This window comes from Psittacula echo, assembly GCF_963264785.1.
Source record: "Psittacula echo genome assembly, chromosome: 12".
NCBI lineage: Eukaryota > Metazoa > Chordata > Aves > Psittaciformes > Psittacidae > Psittacula > Psittacula echo.
In genome coordinates this window covers 2214302-2233776 of record NC_137747.1, presented here as the reverse complement: position 1 = coordinate 2233776, position 19475 = coordinate 2214302, and the positions used below count along the sequence as shown (strand labels likewise).

The 19475-nt window shown below is 38.1% G+C and overlaps 1 protein-coding gene across 2 annotated transcripts in view; it reads right to left on the bottom strand.

Annotated features, from left to right (window-relative positions):
• Positions 1-1926: 1926 nt before the first annotated feature.
• Positions 1927-19475, bottom strand: part of ZNF217 (zinc finger protein 217) — a 28910-nt gene continuing 11361 nt past the window's right edge. The window contains exons 2-6 of one of the 2 annotated variants that reach the window (XM_080628170.1): positions 14347-15981; positions 12073-12198; positions 9639-11225; positions 5673-5801; positions 1927-4361 (exon numbers count right to left, since the gene is read on the bottom strand). In XM_080628170.1, coding sequence (XP_080484296.1) covers positions 5692-5801; positions 9639-11225; positions 12073-12198; positions 14347-15742 — 3219 coding nt within the window. In that variant the 5' untranslated portion in view covers positions 15743-15981 and the 3' untranslated portion in view covers positions 1927-4361; positions 5673-5691. The remainder of the gene's footprint in view (positions 4362-5672; positions 5802-9638; positions 11226-12072; positions 12199-14346; positions 15982-19475) is intronic. The other variant, XM_080628171.1, reaches the window with a different exon arrangement.

Here is a 19475-nt window from a genome sequence, read left to right as displayed (position 1 = left end):
ACCTAGCAGCCCTCCCTCTGGAACAATGCTCCCGTAGCTACTGGTCTTCCCAGTATTTCCATGTGACCCAATACTGGACTCTGTATCTACCAATAATGAATTCAAAACTCTATATCATATAACTTGACCCCTGTTACAGACCACAATACATGTCAAAATGGGCATGCTTGTAATTAGATTGTAGCTACTCAATCTGCATAATTACACATGGTAATCATGCTGCAGCATGTTTGGAAATGCTGGATCTCATTTTCACCAGTAATCCCTAAGTCATGTGAATATATTCTGCAGGAACTACTACTTTAGATGTTATGAATTAATATTAAGATGAAATTGAATTAAATGTACTGATTTTAATGCCATGAATGCAGTATTTTTTCCCCTGAGAACCATCTGCAATTTGGAGACTTGCTAATCCTAATTAAATGAACTTTTCTCAAATGTGAGCAAATGAACAGAGAAATCTACGCAGTAACACAATCTTACATTTTCTGATTTCACAAAGGGAAAGAAGAAATTGTTTTGTGATTTAATATTCTTCCTCATAAGAGAAAATGAGTGTTGCTTCTTCATATTTTCATGACATACAGTAGTCTATATATCTTCACTGGTAACGTTAAAAGCCTAGGAAGATCCCTCAAACAAGTGCTTTTGATGCTGGTCTTACAGTGTCTATAATTGTTATTTTACTTGTGCCTTCCAACATTTCAGACAGAACTCTAAGTCCTCTGATACCTCCAAGCAGGGTAACAAACAGAACCTGGCACTTTGTAACCATGCAAAAGCAGGGCTTCACTGTCATGATCATGGTGGAAACTAGAGCAGCTCAAGGGGTTGAGAGCGTGACTTACCAACACCTCGGCTCCAGCAGCTTTACCAACCCCAACAGTGAAAAAAGACCCTGGCTTTACCGACTGCCTCCATCTCTTTGGTTTTGGCCTTTCCCCAATCTTGGCCTTTCCGTTAACCGATCTTTGGGTGGCAATAATCTTTATCTCAAAGGAATAGCAGAAAAAAGTATTTTAGCAGTATTAACATGGCTCACAAATGAGGAACTAATTACATGACAAAATAGACACGGTAGCACCTCCAAAAATCCCACACTGTTCAAAGATGCAAAGCATTTGAAGCCAAAAAGACTCTTCAACCTTCAGTTGAATATCCTTGCACTGGTTCTGTATCTAACACCTCCCTCTCAATCGGTTAGCGAGATCTTCTCTTTAATATGACTTTCAATTCAACAGCTTGCACAACTCATAAATTGGTATGGCAATGCAGGCATCCAATACCCAGAGTCACTGCAATACATATTTATTACTTTCAAGGCAGCCTAGCTGATCTGAAACTACTAAAAGCATAATAAAGAAGAACTCTTGGCACTCCTATGAGGCACCGATGGAAAGCTGTGGTTGACCATAAAGAGGACTTACAAAGCCATTTCCAAAGCAAGTGACAGATCCACACACCACATGATTTTATTAAGCTCCCACACTTTTATCCTCCCCAAACAGCACTGCTTTTATTGAAGAAACTAGTCTAACCTGCTTCTACCAACCCTATCATGGCAACAAGCACCAGGCAAGCACAGGAATCAAAAGCTGAACCTGTGATGTCAACAAGGCTGTGATCACTCACACAAGTGACCCTGAATACAGTTGCTGTATACTGGGACTTTCATCTGATGAGCCCCCTTTCTCTTGAGAATTAATTGCCTTTGATAAGTCTTTTCTAGCTGTCTTCCAAACTCACAATCTAGATTTGAGATATGGTCAGATCTGTTGGTGAGGTCTAACACCTCAGCTGAGTTCCAAGAACACATCAGACCTAGAAATTTCTCAGAACTCATTTGGTTTCAGAGACAGTTTAAGCCCATACAAATTCTGAAGCCTCACCAATGAAACAAATCCTTGCTCCCCTGTATTTTATGACCACAAAAATTGTATACAAAAACTTAATTTCCTTTCCTGAAGGAAAACAACTGAAAGAAACAAGTTTTTTTTCATTATGTTACAGAATTTTCCTCTTCAGCCTCACAGATTTTCTGGGAAGTGACTCAGTATTTTCATATAAGCAACTGAACAAGGCAGGAATTTGGTTTTGGTTATTGGCAGGTTCTCCTTCTCCCCCCTCCCCAGCAGTGCAAGTATGACAAAAAGGTCAAGTGAATATGAAATTCCAGGCAACTCACTTCAAGCTTTAAAAGCAAGACACATAAACCAGTTTTGCAAAACACCAAGTCTATATTTACATCCACATGTAATAATATACTCAACTAAAGTGAAATACATCATAAATTAAATGAGTAATGTGTGCCTACTGCTTGATGACTTCTGGTTTCAACAATTAAAATAAAACAAAATGGAATGAAATAAATACATAAAGAAAAGGAAAAAAAAATCAACAATTTGTACCTCTATAGATGCACTGTTATTTCCAAAGAAACATACAAAACCAGTAGTATCCCAATAGTTAATACTGATGGGCAAAGTGTATTCTGAAGTACAGGGCTGAGCTGCCATGAAAATAAGTCTTTTCATGTCCATTTTTCATTCCAACCCCAAGATACCTACCCAAAAAAAGCCTTGAGAGAAACTGTACCAGCATGAAGGGAGATTAAAAACAAACAAGTCTTAGGTGTGTTTGCTGAAACATTTTAAAACCCAGCCCCGTACTTTTAAATCACAGAACCCCGTAAGGTACACATGATCATTACAGCATGCATTCTATAAGACTCATTGAAAGATCACGCAAAAAAATAGATTAACCATTTTCCAAGTGAATTCATCTTCAAAAAATAGGCTATAAAAGTGCAAAACTAGGAAACCAAAAGTCTAGATTATGTACATATGGCTCAGCTTATGAACAGGAAAAAAGGTAAATAGTGTACAATTTCCTGATACACAGCACTTCATTACATTGCCAGTTTACAGAGACATTAAAAATAGGTCCCATATACAGGAACTAAGACATACAACTGGAACATCTCAAGTTGCATAATGAAAAAACAAGAGTTTCTAGGTTTTGCTATCTTACATTTGCTGTGTGAGGGAAGAGAGCAAAATGAACAGTGCAAAATTTTTCATTTTTGTTGTTTTACTAAAATATATGGAAGTCAAAGTCAGGTACAGAAGAAATGAAGTCTTTAAACTACAGGCTTTGTGAGAAGCAACTAGGGAATGCAAGTCAAAATATGCAACAACTCTGCTTTACTGGCTGGTAACTGGCCATCTTCCCTTTACAAAAATTAAACTGCATGTGCATTAGAAAAAACTCTCGTTGTCTTCACACAAAAATAAAAGGAGACATTCTCCCATTTACAGGTTATTTCTCACTTATTTTAAACACCCATTAGATGCTAAAACTCAACATCAAGAAGCTTCCAAGCACAGTCAAGCAGGCTATACCATAGCCACATCCCTTTTTGAAGTCTGTAGATCCCATATTCATATTGCAAGTCTGTTTGTGACTTTACATTTTGGACAAAGGTGCAAAGTAGTTTTCTCCTCTAAATGTAACTGTACTGAGTTTAGTACAAAACTAAACATTTGAAACATTTAGATTAATATTGTTTCTCATGCAAGTCCTAGGTATTTGCTGCTGTAAACGTTTGTATGTTGGTGGAGATGTTTAAAAGGCTTCACTGAAGAACAGCAAGCAATGCCAAGAGAAGGATCCAACCACATTTCAGGAACACCACACTGAGATCCAAATGTCAAGTATTGCCTCATCCTTGCATTTAAAAATATGCTGGAAACAACCCCAGGGAAACAGATCCCTCCCCAGCACATTATGGTCCAAACATATACAAGGCAGCATATACAACATATACAAGCAAAATGGCAGCACCGTTGCTTTGATGTTCACAACATTTATTAACTGGACAGTTTCAGACAGTTTATTTGGAAATTGTTTTAAAAAACTAACATAGTTCAACAGAAAAAAAGATGAGAAACTTTCAACCTTATGAAAAAGAAGCATTAAGCCAACAGGATTTCAACTTCAGTATTTACAGTTACCTGAGGTGCAAGGATTATATATTCTTTCAAAGAGAAACTCTTCAGCAGCACTCAAGTATGTAAAAATATAATTCCTACCTAATATTTGGTCAATTAATTCTAATGAAAAATACTTAAAAGTCAATGTCAAGATAAACATTCTCCACACACCTTCATAACCCAATTGTTTAGACTACTTTTTATGGCTATTTGGTACAAAATGTTAACAGAACCAGTATTATAAAACTGTAGTGTTTCTATATATAGTACAATCACAGCTTAGTTCAGTAGCTTTCACCATTCGTTTTTCCTCAAGAGATGAACTGCAGGTATAACTCCATAGAACACGCACTTGTATCCTTAGACCTAGGAGAAAAAAAAAAAAAAAAAAAAAAGAAAAAAAAAAAAGAAATAATAAAATGAGAAAAAAGACAGTTTTGTGTTGTACAAATATAAAGTAGTACAACACATTTTTTTTATCTTTAAAACATAAAGGAAATTTTTTCCGCATCCTTCCATACATGTATTTAGAAATTGGTATTGCCACATAAGGTCTGTGTCTTTCATTTGCCAAACAAAAGCTGGCAATCAAGACTACTTTTGAAGATATTTATGTCCCGCATAGAAATACAGGCAGGAAGTTGAGTTTAAACAAGCAGAACTAGGTGAGAAGACGCTTACTAGGGGGATAATAAAAGAAGGAAGATTAAAAGAATATTGGGAAATAAACCAATTTATTTTAAAAGCTGTCAACTAGATGTCAAATAGCTCTGCTCCCTAGATATACCAAATCTTTCCATAAAATAGCATGTGCTGGTCCACATACTATAGCATTCAAGACATATCTCCTTAAATTTGAATGAAATTATCTGTAGCTCTGGGATTGGAAAAAGCAGAGATATATTTATTTATAGTCTTAGAGTACCTATCTCTTTAGCAGCTTAAGAATGTTGCAAACACAATGGGATGGTTAAGGTCTGAGATACAGCTACAGAACTCAAGAGATGAAACACAGGAATCCAGCATACCAGGCTAATTCTTTTCACTTGACTGGTTTCTCTAAGAAGGTACACCCACTCCTCAGTCAAACAAAGGAAAAACTACTTGGAGTAACTTCTCCAGTACACAAAGATAAACTGTCCAGTAGCTATCAGCTACTTCTCTATGAAATAATCCATAAAAAAAAAAAAAAAAAAGAGTTGTTGTTTGAGGCAATCGTCACAATCTTCAGAAGCTGTAAAATGAGTAACATCTATATTTTCAAGAAGGACTAACCAGCATAACCGCTCATAGGATTCATGAATTGTGATAACAGCACTTCCTCTCTCCTCCTCCACACAATGCTCTTCAAGCCTCAAGTACCAACTTAAGGGGAAAGCACCTCATTGAACACTTCCCACTGGTATTGTAACTCATTAGTATATTTATCTACTCTTAGACCTCCCATTTCTTTTAGAAAAGCATCTACGTTTTTCTTATGCAAGCCATTACCACTATTCAAAGTAACCAATACTGCTGCACTAGTATTTGATTCACTTCATGGAAGAGGGGGAGTTTGTTTTTCAGCTGTTCTGGTTCAGACTTTCATGACCTCTTATCACACTATGCAGCAACCTTTGATGCTGCAAGTGCATGACACAACATTACAGTAACAATTAGATCAAAAGGTTTATTTACCGTTTCTTGAAGTAAATGATCAAGTCCTCTTGTCACTTGGTCGAAAGTGTGCGTTACCAATGAAGCTTTCGTAACTTCGCTTCTGTAGCACACTGCTAGGTAAGTGTTGGTATGACACTGATCTCTTTCCTGACAAAAAGTAATGTAGAGAAGTTAGAGTTATTTCCTACTAATTGAATCGGTCAGACATTCAGTTGTGAGCAAGGCTACGTCAGCATCCAGAATCCCACCATACCACAGATACTAACACAAATAGTTTCATCAGCAGGGCCCAAAACAACAGATATTCCTAGTCACATTGAAGATTAGATTGAATTTAGTATCCAGCACAAATACAGGGAGAATGACAAGTATTCATCATCAGATTTGTTCTAAGCTGGACACATGATGTCCATCTCTCCAGATTTTGCTCATTTGGAAGAAATTTCTTTGCTTAACTCATCATACAGCAGGCTTCACTGCAGAAGGTTTAAGTGCTGTAGTACACTCATACATAGCATGACACCAACATATCTATAGCTTCTGTATTTGTTTGGAAATTGAATTTTGAGAGGAAAAACAGGTATACTACATTATTGCCATCATAGATTATATGGCAACTGTGACACTTTAAAGAGTGTTAATATACATTTACTTGAAGGCCTTTGTTAAGCAATTTTCAGTCTAGTATACAGGTAATTTCATGTTTATCTGAGACCATTAATTCAGAGTTATAGATGTGAAATCAATGCCTGTTCCATATGAAGTCTTATTAATTTAAGCAAGCAGTCAAAAACACTTCATAAAATTAAGGGAAAAAAAGTCAGGAATCATTACTCCCACAGGACACAAAAAGCCGAACTGCCATCCATATTCCATGAAAGCTTTAAATGCAGCATTGAAAAAACCTAGCAAGCTTTAATTAAATTAAAATGGCAAAGCTAAATTAATATTTCAACAGAATCTACAAAGCCACTGGAGTGTGTCACGAGCAATTGTCTTTAATTTGCAGCCTCTGCCAGATCAATCAGCCAACAGGTTATCCTTGATAGCACGTTGCCATTGCAAAGGCAACTAATTTGAAAATAACACAAACTGAGTGGTTTCAGAATGTTTCTGTCTCTTCAGGGCAACACAGAATGGCAGAGCTTACAAGCAGTAACGGATGGCATCATGCTTTAATCAAGTTTGCCAAGTGGAACATATTCTCATGACAACTTGATCCAGCATTTAACATGCAACTCAACATGTTCATAGGACCTAAATAATGTTGCCACAAGGCACACAGGCCCTTAAAAAGGTTTGTCATCATGTTTTATAATATCACCAGAGTTCAATAAAAAGACTACAGAAAGCTTCAGGTCTACACCTGCAGTACTTTGCATATGGTATCTTACAAAATACATCTTTGAGGACTTGCAACTCTTACATACAGTTGTACTTTTTAACAAAGGAAGAATCTGCAGAAGCTTTCATCTTCACAATCTCCACCCACCTTAAAGCTCCCATACTGAGAAGTTTGCCTATCTGCTACTATATATACACCCTCTCAACTATCAAAGGCTTGGGTTGGGTACTTCTAGGCAGACTGGTTGGAAAACTAGGAAATTAGCCTTAACCCCCTACATTTTATTGCACCTCTTATTGAGGTTATTAAGAAAACCCCATAGAGGAGGTCTTGTTTCACAACTCTTTCCACTGTAGGTAACAGCCATAAAAAGTTGCTTTTCTTGCCCTGAGACAGCACCATGTAACAATGAAATCTTTATTTCCATGACAACAATACTGTCAAATTAGTTGCAGCCATAGAACTCTTAAGTAACAAGAAACAGTAGAAAGTTCTTGACTACAAGTTAGTGTCTCCAAGCTTGAGTCAAAGAAGAGGAAGAAAAGCCTACCACAGAGATTTTTCTGGCAGACAGGTGGATCTTGCAAGAGAAGGACAAGGTGGATTCCAGTGAAGTCATTGTTTAAAAATAATACTGCATCAACTGGTACATCAGCAGGCTAACCTCACTATAACTACTGGCAAAACAAGAGAACTTCCCTATCTCCAACGTACAATAATGGTGGAAAGGAGTAAGAGACTGCCCACCATATGGTCCTCAGAGCAGACTACTCATCTAGCTAGCTGAAGCTGCAATAATTTTTAACTTCCCCCTTCCTGATTTCGTAAAAATTAATAGGGTTTGACGTAACATCAAGAGCATTCCCTCAAAATCCTGAATCAACAGATACCAATGTCATTAGGCACAAATCCTCAGTCAGAACAAATTAACATAGTTTAGTCTATAAGGACAGCCATGTCCTCCCTCAGATGTTGAGATCACAGATTAAGTTCTTAGTTGCTATCAACCACTAATTTAAAAAAGTAAACAAAGAGTCTTGCAAAACACTCTAAATTCCACAGCTGCATGAGTAACTTCTGTGCTCAGAAAAAAAGCCTGTATTTCATTCTCTCAGATCACTAGGAATCAAAAGACAGCAACATTTATCCTTCTGCCTGTCCCTCTGCATTCTATGCATAACCTAGTGCCTATTTTACATTCCTCATAGCAATTCATGGTACAGTTCATGGTACACAGACAGCACTCCTCATGAAACTAAGAATTAACTCTATTTCACAACCATTTCAGTGAGTCAACTGTGATGCTGGCTTTTCTTTATCCACTCTCTACCCAGACTAGAAACAGAACTGTAACACTTTCCTTCATCCTTCCACAACCCACTAGCAAGCCTGAATATTTATGAAGCCCACAACCTTAAAACAAGCAAACAAAAACCAGAACAAGTTAGTGAATACATTTTTTGCCACACAACTAAATGCAGATTTAGTATTTCACAGTTCACTCTGATCTAAGGTAACATACCCCTGCTTGTTATGAACCCAAGACTACTTCAGAAGAATAATCTGCTTCCAGAGAATGGGATTATTCAGAGTTTAAGAACTTAGCAGAGGCTTTAAGACACAAACACTCTTCGTTTTTATAACAGGATCTTCATTTCAAAATTGAAAGTCCTATATTTAGCCAAGTCAGTACTGACCTCAGCTCAAAGTCATAAATACCGTCGTCTACAGACAACTGTTTAAATATCACCTAGCACCTTTGAATCTTGGTCTCCTGCTAGGTTTTGAAGATGCTGACTGAGAACACAGAAAGCACGTATTTTACGGAAGTATCAGTTTTCCAAATACATCCCAAGACATTCATCTCCACTAGTCCCAGTTTTCCACAAAGCATTACAATTTAGTGCAATGAGAAACCATGATTAGAATAGCAGAAATACATTGTCTTAACAAGGTATTGTTCCTACTAAAACCTAAACATTATAAAAACCCATTGAAGAACAGAGGTATAAGATTTAAGTCAGTTTTATGATTTGTAATACATCCTTTTCTCCAACTGAAGGGAACAACTGTCTGTGACAACCTCTTTCTTTTTTTTTGGTAAGAGGTTTTATTAGTATTCCAGACAGTCCAAGATATCTTGTATATTAAACAGAAAGGCTCATTCCATATCCTGGATAAGCTAGTATGTCTGGAGTGCTCTGATGAGCAGACAATACATGTTTGCCATCAGAAACCCATAGCAGGGGAAGAGGAGGGAACCTGAGGAACTTTAAATACCTCTTTAAAATTCAGACCTACCATGCCTAATTCTCTAAGCCAGAAGTTTGCTGAACTTGGATGTTAAATTTAAAACCCAAGCACTTGCTGGACTTGGTAAAATTCTAAGTACAGTTTTATTTTCTCAGTTTCAAGGTGGGTATGCACTTATTTATATTTCATTTGCCTTTCTTTGTAATAGTTTAAGACATTGCAATGGTTTGAGACAAGACCAGGTTGGACAGAGCCTTGAGCAGCCTGGTCTAGTGGAAGGTGCCCCTGCCCATGGCAGGGGTTTGGAACTGGATGATCTTTCCTGGTCCTTTCCAACCCTAACTATTCTACAATTCTATGATTTAACTAGGAAGGAGATACAGTACCTTCTACTGCAGAGCTGGTTACTTGGCCATTGCTAGATCCACAAGAACTGTAAAGTGATCCAGAGCTATATGGCTCATAAGGTTTGAGAACAGTCAATACATTAGGAGGATCAACATCATCTGAATTCAGAAGCCCTTGTTTGGTTGGCAAAACAGAGGATGCAGGTTTGGTGCGAGAACATTCCTGAGGTAGCAGATTTGCATATCTGTTTGCAGCACGAAATCTGCCCATTTCGTATCTTCTGTAATTAGCCATTGGAGAGTCAGTATGTTCAACAGCTAACAGATTAGGTTTCATTCGTTTAGAAGATGTTTCACCATAGTCTAGATTTACATTGCTCACAGATTTACCACAAAGATAGTCTCTTCCTCGATGGCAAGGCCAGGCAGATTCATTTAGGTGGGAGTCGAGAGCTGCATTCATACTGCTGCTTACTAGACCAGATTGAGACACTGGGACACTTGGAGCTTTGAATTTAGATTCAGATCTTTTTACTCTGTCCAATACTGGAGAGATACTGGAACTGGAGTGCATTTCTTGCTGAGGTTGTCTGTAATTGTTTGCCTGAGCTCCAATATTACTTTGCTGTTTATGAAACTTGAGGTTACTTGGGGCTGTGCTGCTTGAGTCAGTCACTGAAAAGAGAGGGACTTTGTTCTGCGGAGGGTGACATTGTTTAGTTTTCCCTGTTTGCAACTGTTTTTGCTGTGTAGGTGGGGAAGCCTTACTTCTATTAGTATTAAAAGACAGAGGAAGCACATCTTTACCAAGCAGAGCTGGAGGGCATCCAGTGCGTCTGGCTTTAGCTAGAGCCTTGTTTCTACAGCCATTTTTGTTAACGGTGTCAGGATTGTATTTGTGCATCAGCCTCTGGTGCATCATTAGGACTTCTGGGTAAAATGTTCTGTAACCACAAAACGAACAGGTGCTGGATGCTAGCAGGTCTTTAGTTGAAACCACTGAACATTCTTGTGAAGTCCCAATAGATAAGTTCAAGGGCTTTTCTTGAGAGTCCACCACAGGTTTGTGTTTGTAGGTTCCAGTGCACTCTCGCACATCATTCACAATTTTTCCACCCTTTACAGCACAAACATACTGGACATCATCTCCCTCTGATGCCACAGACTCCTTTCTCTCTCTTTTATAAGGAATACAGGGCTGAGCTTCCTTTGTTTCCTTCTCAGCCTGTAGTTTTTCTGGGTAAGGAGTGGACACATTCTCGTGTATTTTAGTTGAATTGTTACAAACGGAAGCTTTGTTCAACTCCCTAGAATTATTTTTCATTTTTAAAAGGACTGTGCTGCCTATTGCATTGTTCAAGGACAGAACTTCCTTTTGCTGCTTGGTAGCTGGACAGCACACAGCATCTTTGGCACAATCAAAAAGCTTCTTCGAATTTTTGGTTTCTTGAGCACCAACAGCAGCAAGCAAGAGCTCCTGACTCTGCAATGAAACTTTGCTGTCACTTTTCACGTCTGCTGCACTATCAGCTTGCTTGTCCTTGTGATGCCTCTCTAAATGATACCTCAGTGAAGTTTTCTGTGCTGCTGCATACTCACAGAATTCACATTTGTACGGTTTTTCACCTGAAACACAGTTTTATCAGTCAATAATTTGACACAATTTGATTGAAGTCTTTAATACAATTAAAGACATGGGAATAACATAGACTGTGATACGGTAAAATATTTTCTTTTCCCTGACACATACTCATCTAAATCAAAGAACTACATCTCTCTACTTTTACTAACTACAGTGACATCTTCTGGCTACAATGAAGATATTTTCCACACACTGGCTATGTATGGAGATGGTAGCTGACAATATGTTTGGAAGAGATAAGCATGAAGTATAACTGTGGGTCAACTCCAACAATTTGCAGCCCTTGATCATACCACAAGTATGTTATTCAAAACAACAACACAAATGTTACAGTTCAACTATAAATAGAGCCAATTCCAAAGAAACAGGGACATATATTAACAGGAGTAGAAAGTTTGTCTGGCTATGGAAAACAAGAAGTTGAACTGAAAAATAGGCATAGCGTTTTCCCAGGTAGCAGCAACTGGCAAATGATCAACTTAGCACTTGGGAAATAGGTTGTTTGGTTTGGGTTTGGTTTTTTATAGTAAGAAAAAACCACCACAAACCAAAAACTTTTTGCTAGACTGCTAAAAGCAGAAAGAATTGATGTTTTCAAATATATTGTGATCTTAACAGTAATGTAATTAGCCCTATTCGAAAGGATTTACACTGATGTAAATAATTTCTTCTAAGAAATATCAATTGGATTTTTTTTTTTTTTAACATTAGAGAAAACTTTGTTCTTAATACCAGTAATTCTTCAGTAATTTCCTTCAGCAAAACCAAACGTTCTATCCAACTGAGTTCAGCAGACTTCCTTCCCCTCCCACAAAGGAGAAGCCCATTTACCTGTATGAGTTCTGAGATGAATATTGAGGTAATAATTTGAGCGAAAATACTTTCCACAATAGCTGCATTCTCTGGAGGCTCCAAGGTTTTTAACTTTTGCTCTTTCCAAAACATCTTCATGTTTATCTTTGGAAGAAAATATAGCTATATTATGAAGAGCAAATGCAAATTTGGAGTCTCATTTATAACTATAAATAACTATCTTTTTTTAAATGAAAAACACAGAATGATGAACTGTTGTCAACTCCTATAGTCTATGAGCATTTTGTGTTCTGTACTGCTGCACACCTAGCAATCAAAGAGAAAAAGAGTTAAAAAGGCTTCTGTCTGTGTCAAGTAATACTGTGGTTAGTGACTGTAATGTAGTGACAGAGAACACATAAGACACAAAACTAGGTCTCAGAGAAGAAGACAAAAACCTTTGTCTTTGTTGACCTACAGGAACTTGACGAAGAATGGCCCACAGCAGAAATTAGCATGGGTTTAAACTGTGTTCTTTTATTAAATGGAGTGCTTGATAAGTGTGAGCATGATTATTCAGACTGTAAAGGTGCTTAACATACCATGGCATAACACAGGAAGGTGCTTTGAAGAAGGAAAGCAAGAAGAAAGATGGGGTTTCTTATTAATTGTAGTAATGTTACTATTTCTGTGCTAACTAATGGAGTGACATGCCTGTAATAATGACCACCTTGGATTTAATGAGCAGTATTCTTTCACTAGAAGCATTAATGCTTAAGCTTTGACAAATATGGGGGTAGGAAAGTGACAGCGGTTGCTAGTTCTGTGAAACGTGTATTCAAGGAACAAATTCACAGATTAAAAACTGGTTCCACTCAAGTGTAAGCAGCAGCAGTTACCACTGGAGGGCGGCAAGTACAGCATAATATCTAACAAGCCGGGAGAAAGCTTACACACAATACACCATTCAAATCAACATGATTTCTCTGGCAGGCTGAATTGAAAAAAAAGCATCAAAACAACTTCAGTAAAATATCCAAATCAAAGCTGACTAGAAAGCTACAGTGGGAAGAGAAGGAAGGAGATGCTTTGCTTGACACGGATGTTAGATATATGATAGGAACTTCTAGGAACCATTTTAAGCTGTGCGTTGGAAAGTTCCTATATTGGAAATGCAAAGTGTGGCTAAATTATAGACAAGCCATAGCTGTTTAAAACAAACAATTTCTCAATAAGCATGACTCAGCATCCCACAATGAAAGCTGTTGTAGTTTAGGATAAGACACTGAGAAACAAAACAAGCAAGTTAACATTAGGTAATAATTCCATTCCTTTGTTACTGGAGGCAAAATAAAGGGCTGCGCATTACCAGAAATGGAAAAGTCGGTTGCGTTTGCCAGGACATTCTGTACGTTGTGTCTTTTCTTAAGATTATGCAAGTGTCTGTTCTTTAAATGCAGACTCAAAGCTTGTCACACACTAAAGTGCTAGATTAGCTAGAAGACTTTTGCTGTTCCTTTTTGTCCCCAGACACACAATCTTTTTCAACTAAGGAATCATCCAGTATCACTTGTTTTTCTAAGACACTGTGAGATGCAGAATTTATTCTGGGTAACGTACACATTGAGCCCATCAACTCTGTTAAAGAGAACTTTTAGCAATCTTTCAAGGAAGAGGAGTTAAATATATGCCTCTCTTACATACATGATGTCCACATATTAATAGCTTGCATACATGTCCTTATGCAACTAATTTAAAATTGCTGGTTCTGACAAGTTACATACTGTTCAAAAGAAACATAGAGCCTGCAGTTTGACAGAAAAAGTTTGGAACTATTCTTTACTTGACAGAGTCTTATCTGCTGCTATACAGCATTGGACATTTTCTGCCCCTTCTTACAAGATGCAAGGAATAAAAGTGAAGCTGCAATGATTTCCTCAGAAATGCTACTTGTAAAAACATGTGCTGGACAAGAAAGGATAGGCAACACTGAAAAACATCCAGTAAATGGGGGGAGGAGGATATGTTTATTTAAACAGTGACTTTTTCTGGACCAATTGTATTCAATTCCAGTAACCCAAATCAAAGCTGCAAGAAGGCCCAACATAACTTCAAGGATCGCAGAAGGGTGGTACCAGAACCTATGTTCCTCTCATTTTAATTCCTTCCCCTTCCCCCACCATAACATTTAGTATCTCGGTTAAGTTTTGGAAAGACAAGAGAGAAAAGCAAGATACATTCTTTGGCTCTAAATTGTTCCTAAACAATACAGTAACAGCTATTTCAAACTTATGTGCTCAAAACGCTACTCACCTAAATTAAGTGTTTCTGGAAGCCCATCTTCAGATCCATCTTCAGAGCCTCCCTCTATCCGTTCTCCTGCTCCGTTTTCATCCAGACTTGCAATGATATCAGCACAGCATGTTCTGGAAACAGCTGAAGTCTCTGCATCAGTCCGCCTGTCTCTCTTATGTACTCTGGAATGAAGGACGAGCTGGTGGTATGTTCTGAAGGCTTTACCACACTGTGAACAGTGTGTTGGTTTCTCTTTGTTCTGAGACAATTTAGAATCCATCTCCATAGAAGGCACTTCACCGCCGGGATGTTTCAATTTGACTTGGGATAAGTTACTATTTCCTGTGTAACTGCTGCTTTTATTTACTCTTGACTTCCCAGTAGTTTCAGTCTGGCTACCTTTATTTGCATTCCAAATTTCACCGAGTTCTTCTTTATCAGAAGATGAATCATCATTGTCTGTACTTACTTCATGCCCTAATTCTTTAGTTTGGCCACGGCCAACTGCAATTTTACCTTTGGTAGCCAGCTGCCATGCTTGATATGTGGTGAAAGGATCTAGTTCAGCTATCCATTTCACAGGCTTTTGCGATTTGTTTTCTGGAACAGAGTTTGGTCTTAAGTTCAAGAACCGAAAAAATTCCTCTTTCTGAGATGTTTCTTCTGCATTAGGTTCACCAGTCATTTGGGGGCTTTCGCCACTGGGTACCGATTCTTTGGTGTGCATTTTACTGTGCTCAATTAGAGTCTCTTTATTGTGAAATAGGAAACCACAAACCATACAAATTTTGTAAGGTGACGTTACGTTTTCAGTTACATGCTCCTGCACCACCTCATTTATTGTTATGGGACTTTCAGAACCTTGTTGGTGCTTGTTCCTAGAACCAGGCTTTCCAGTATGTGTTCTCATGTGATTTTTGAGGAACCACGGCTCTTTAAATCTTCTTCCACATACATTACACCAATAGGTGAAAGAATCTTTATGCTTTTTCATGTGCGCCTCAACGTCAAAAGCCTCACGAAATGTTTGTCCACAAACTTTACAACTCAATTCTTCACTGTCTTTTTCATTGTTTGGTAAAGGCAAGTTTGTTCTTACTTGACATTTATCTAGAGGACTAAGATACTCTGCTTCAACACGTAGAACAGCTGGTTCACAAAGAGTGGGCCTATGCTGCGTTAAAACATGCTTACCAAGTTCTTCAGGGTGTTTAAAAGTCTCGTCACAAAACATACAGTCCAGAGGCATGCATCCCTCAGCTTGCATGAGAAACTTTTCTTGCAAGCTTTTGTAAGAAATTGTGTTTGTTCCTTTTATTGTCATTGAGGCATCATTATTCTCCATCTGTGCACCAACGGTACTCGCTATTCCATCCGGTCCATCCATGTATGCCAAGAGAGGCTGAGTTGGCATGTTTCCTACGTTCTGTTCCCTATTACGTGTTTTAATGTAAGGTTTCAGTTCTTTGGGGATGCTCACTGATCACAATAAGGACACTTGTAAAGTTCTCCAACATCTGCTCAGAAGTCTAAGCTAAAACACCTTTGCCAGGAAGATTTTTTCCACAAGAAAAAGATTTTCCTTTTTGTTTTTGTCTGTGTTCAAGCAAGTGTATCCATCAGTTCTCTCAGTGACACAAAGAACTCCAGCACCTGGAAAAGAGAGGAAAATAGTCAGACTTTTAAAAATAAGACGAAAGAATTGTCTCCCAAATAATGAGAACATTACGGCTAGGGAATTATCAGTGCTTTTGAATAGAGAAGGCATACTTTAATAATAAGTGAGGGGCAGCTAGAAGGCACTCCAGCCACTTTTCTACCTACTGCAGTTGAAATAGTATGGTTTTGAACATCCCTGTATTCCAGTAGCTGGGTTTCTGTATTAAGATTGCTTTGTCTACTATTAAGATAGTAAACAAAGTATAAAAGCAATACTTTGTCTACTGTCTGTTCTAAATTTATTCTTATCCAGTTACATAAAGCTGCTGAAATCATATTTCAATACATACACTACTGTAAATAACTACATGCAGCAAGCCAAAGTAACCTTTCCTTGAACCTGTGAAACAAGTGTTTAAAGGCACAGTAAAACTACTTGTTCATGCTCTGAAGGCTCTTGAGCAAAAGACTTCCTGCCCTCCCCAAGACCAGACAGTTTGCAATTGGATTTCACAGTGCACGTACACAGTAGGTGTCAGTACAAACCTTTGCATTAAGAACTATTCACTAATATCACTAACCAAAGCTTTTACTATCATTCACAGATTTACAATCTGTAACAATTTTGGGCTGGTACAATTAGATCAAGAGGCCAACTATTACATTTAAAAAGGAAACACTTCTCATTTCAAACTGCATGCAACAATGTGTTCTTTTGATTACACTCAAAAGGGAAGGTTTAATCTTAAAACAGGCTTAAAAAAGATTATAATATAATTAATTACAACTCCAACTTAAATAGCTAAATCTGTATAAGTTGTAATGCCTGCAAGCAGCAGTCAGTGGCCACCTCTCTTTGGGCTAGCAAATTATAGTATCATAGAGTTCAGGACTCCACTTGATCAAATTTTTGGATAAAGGAGAAGCCTACCTAACTAATACAAAGCCATATACAAAGCCATTATAAACTGAAGAGGAATCATTCTGAGATAAGGCATATTTCCAAATAAAAGGATATCAAATGAAAAGAATGCATTCAAATCCTGACTGAAAACTTTTACAAATTATTTCATAAAAAGACAGCTGGCCAATGATTCTCATTACTTGAATTAATATGCCTGAAAACACAGTATGCTCTACAGCTCTTATAGCAGAAGACAAGAATACAGGCAAAGTCAGGTTGTAAAATCCAGTTCAACTTCCATCTCAGTCTTGCTTTATTTAGAGAAAAATAGAAACATTTTGCTTCATTTCAGGCAAAGAAAGAGTAACACAGTTCAATTCTAATAACGCAGGCTACAGATTTCCGTGACAAGTAACTGTAGCCAAGTAAGACGTGCAGCTGAGGTTACCTTTCTCCTTTTCTGACCAAGCAGCGCTCGTTGGACAGAAAAAGGTGGTCTTAAGCCATGAAATCTTCAAATGTTCAGTAGAAATCAGCCAGGGGAACTTGAAAAGTTTATACAGTTCAGTGTCCCAAATATGTTTGCAGACAACATGCCTGTAAGGCCACCTGCCAGCAAAACCAATGTGTCCAACAGCCGTGGGACAGGAGCTTTAATCAGCTGAAGTGAAAAGGCAACCATTTATAGACCCAAGCTTTGATACGATGCCTTCAACTTTATTGGATACCTTTACCTACCACAGAACAGTCAAGCCCAGGCAAGACAGCTACCTGGTAAAGGAAACATAATACCACATTGGTAGGAGTTATAGATCCAACCTTTCAAACACTCCCTACACTACAGCCTTGCCATCAGAATACTCTTCGGTCTTCATTTGAAAAGTTAGCAGCTTCTTTTCCACCATCATGCAGACAAGATGACCCTGGAGCCCAGGAAGATGTGTTTAAAAAAAAAAAAAAAACAAAAAACAAAAACCAACCAGAGAATAAAATCCCCAAACCCACACAACCAACCAAACAACACCCCCCAAGTCCCTCAGAATGCCAATATAGCATAAAATTGTTTCCACCTGCTTGTCTTCCTTCCCCTCCTTCCCCCCCCCCCCCCCCCCCCCCCATATCTCCAGAACTTAGTGTATTCATCATCCAGTCCCCTAATCCAGGTCCAGACAATGATCAGACCTAATACCATGAAGCTTCTAGCTTTTTTTAAACTCAGGTTGTTTCAGGTATGGCCAAAGACTCATGCCAAGTTCAAAATGAATGGAGGGATCTTGGGGTGTAGTCTACAGAGGGTAAGAGGGAACAAACCACTCTCTGACAGGTTGATGGCAACAGAACTTGGACTCTCTGCAGCCAAAGTCTCTTTTTCAACTACGCCCTTTATCCTCAGTTTCAGTTCTATCACTGCCATGATTAACACTTCCTCTCTGCATAATGACTCAATGGCTTTTGTAATAGGCAGGTTCAGTCCATGATGTGACTCTTCTGAATTGCTTCCACTGCAGCCTTTGCTTTTGCCTTTCTACCTTCCCTATTCAGTTTTGACTTTCTGGCTTTCACTCACCCACTATAGCCAGGTGAAGGAGCTATAACAAAATTTTGAAGCTGAAGTATTCAAAAAACTTTCCCTTTTGCAAAACGTAAGGAAAAACGTATCAAAGGGTGCTGGTTAACATGTTTCACTTCATGTTTCAACTTGCCGTTTTGTTCTATTTCTACTGTCGTTTTAAGAGGTATTTTTTACACAACAGGATAACATGCTGCAGCAAAGCTTATGTGCATATGCGGTGACTATCTGCCTGAAAATAATTTATTTGCAAACAAGGAATGAGCATCAACTTTGAAAGACTCCTGAATACTTATAATGAATATCCAGGCAAGATTAAGGGGGGAAAAAAAAAAAAAATAAAGAAACTTGAGAGTTTAATGTATTTACTTTCAGAGTCACAGGTAAGTGTTCTGCTGTAATAGATATAAGAATCATCCTACAAAAAGGCCAGAGGCATCTCTGGGGTATGAAGTCAGAGTCAAAAGCCAGTGCTTAAAGTCCCATGTACTGAATTGCTGAGATTCAGCATCAACTATTTCCTTGTGAGTGTCCGCAAATACAGAAAAAGCTGATTATGCTTTATGACACTCCCCACTTTGCCCCATTACAACACACACACAATAAAGCAACAAGAATTGAGTCACTTTAAAGAGAAAACAGATGACACACAGCAGAAATTCACACTCAATCTCCTATCCTCCACAGAATTCTGGGATGAGGGTAGAAGAGACATCCTTGTAACATGGATCACCACACAGTTCTACTCAAACCTAACCTAGGATGATATGTTTGTTAAAACCACACGCTTAGGAGATTTACTAGAATTAAAGGACAGACATAGATCACATCTAGGGAAGGCCCCAGGCTGGTCACCGATCTACAAAAAATCCACCTCAATCAATCAATAAAGTTTTCTCTGGTAAGCCCTTTGAGAAAAGGTCTGTTGCAATCTCATCTCAGCTGTCCAAAAAACTAAACCTGTCCTCACAACAGCATGTATAAATACAGAGCATAGAACTTTAACATATGGAT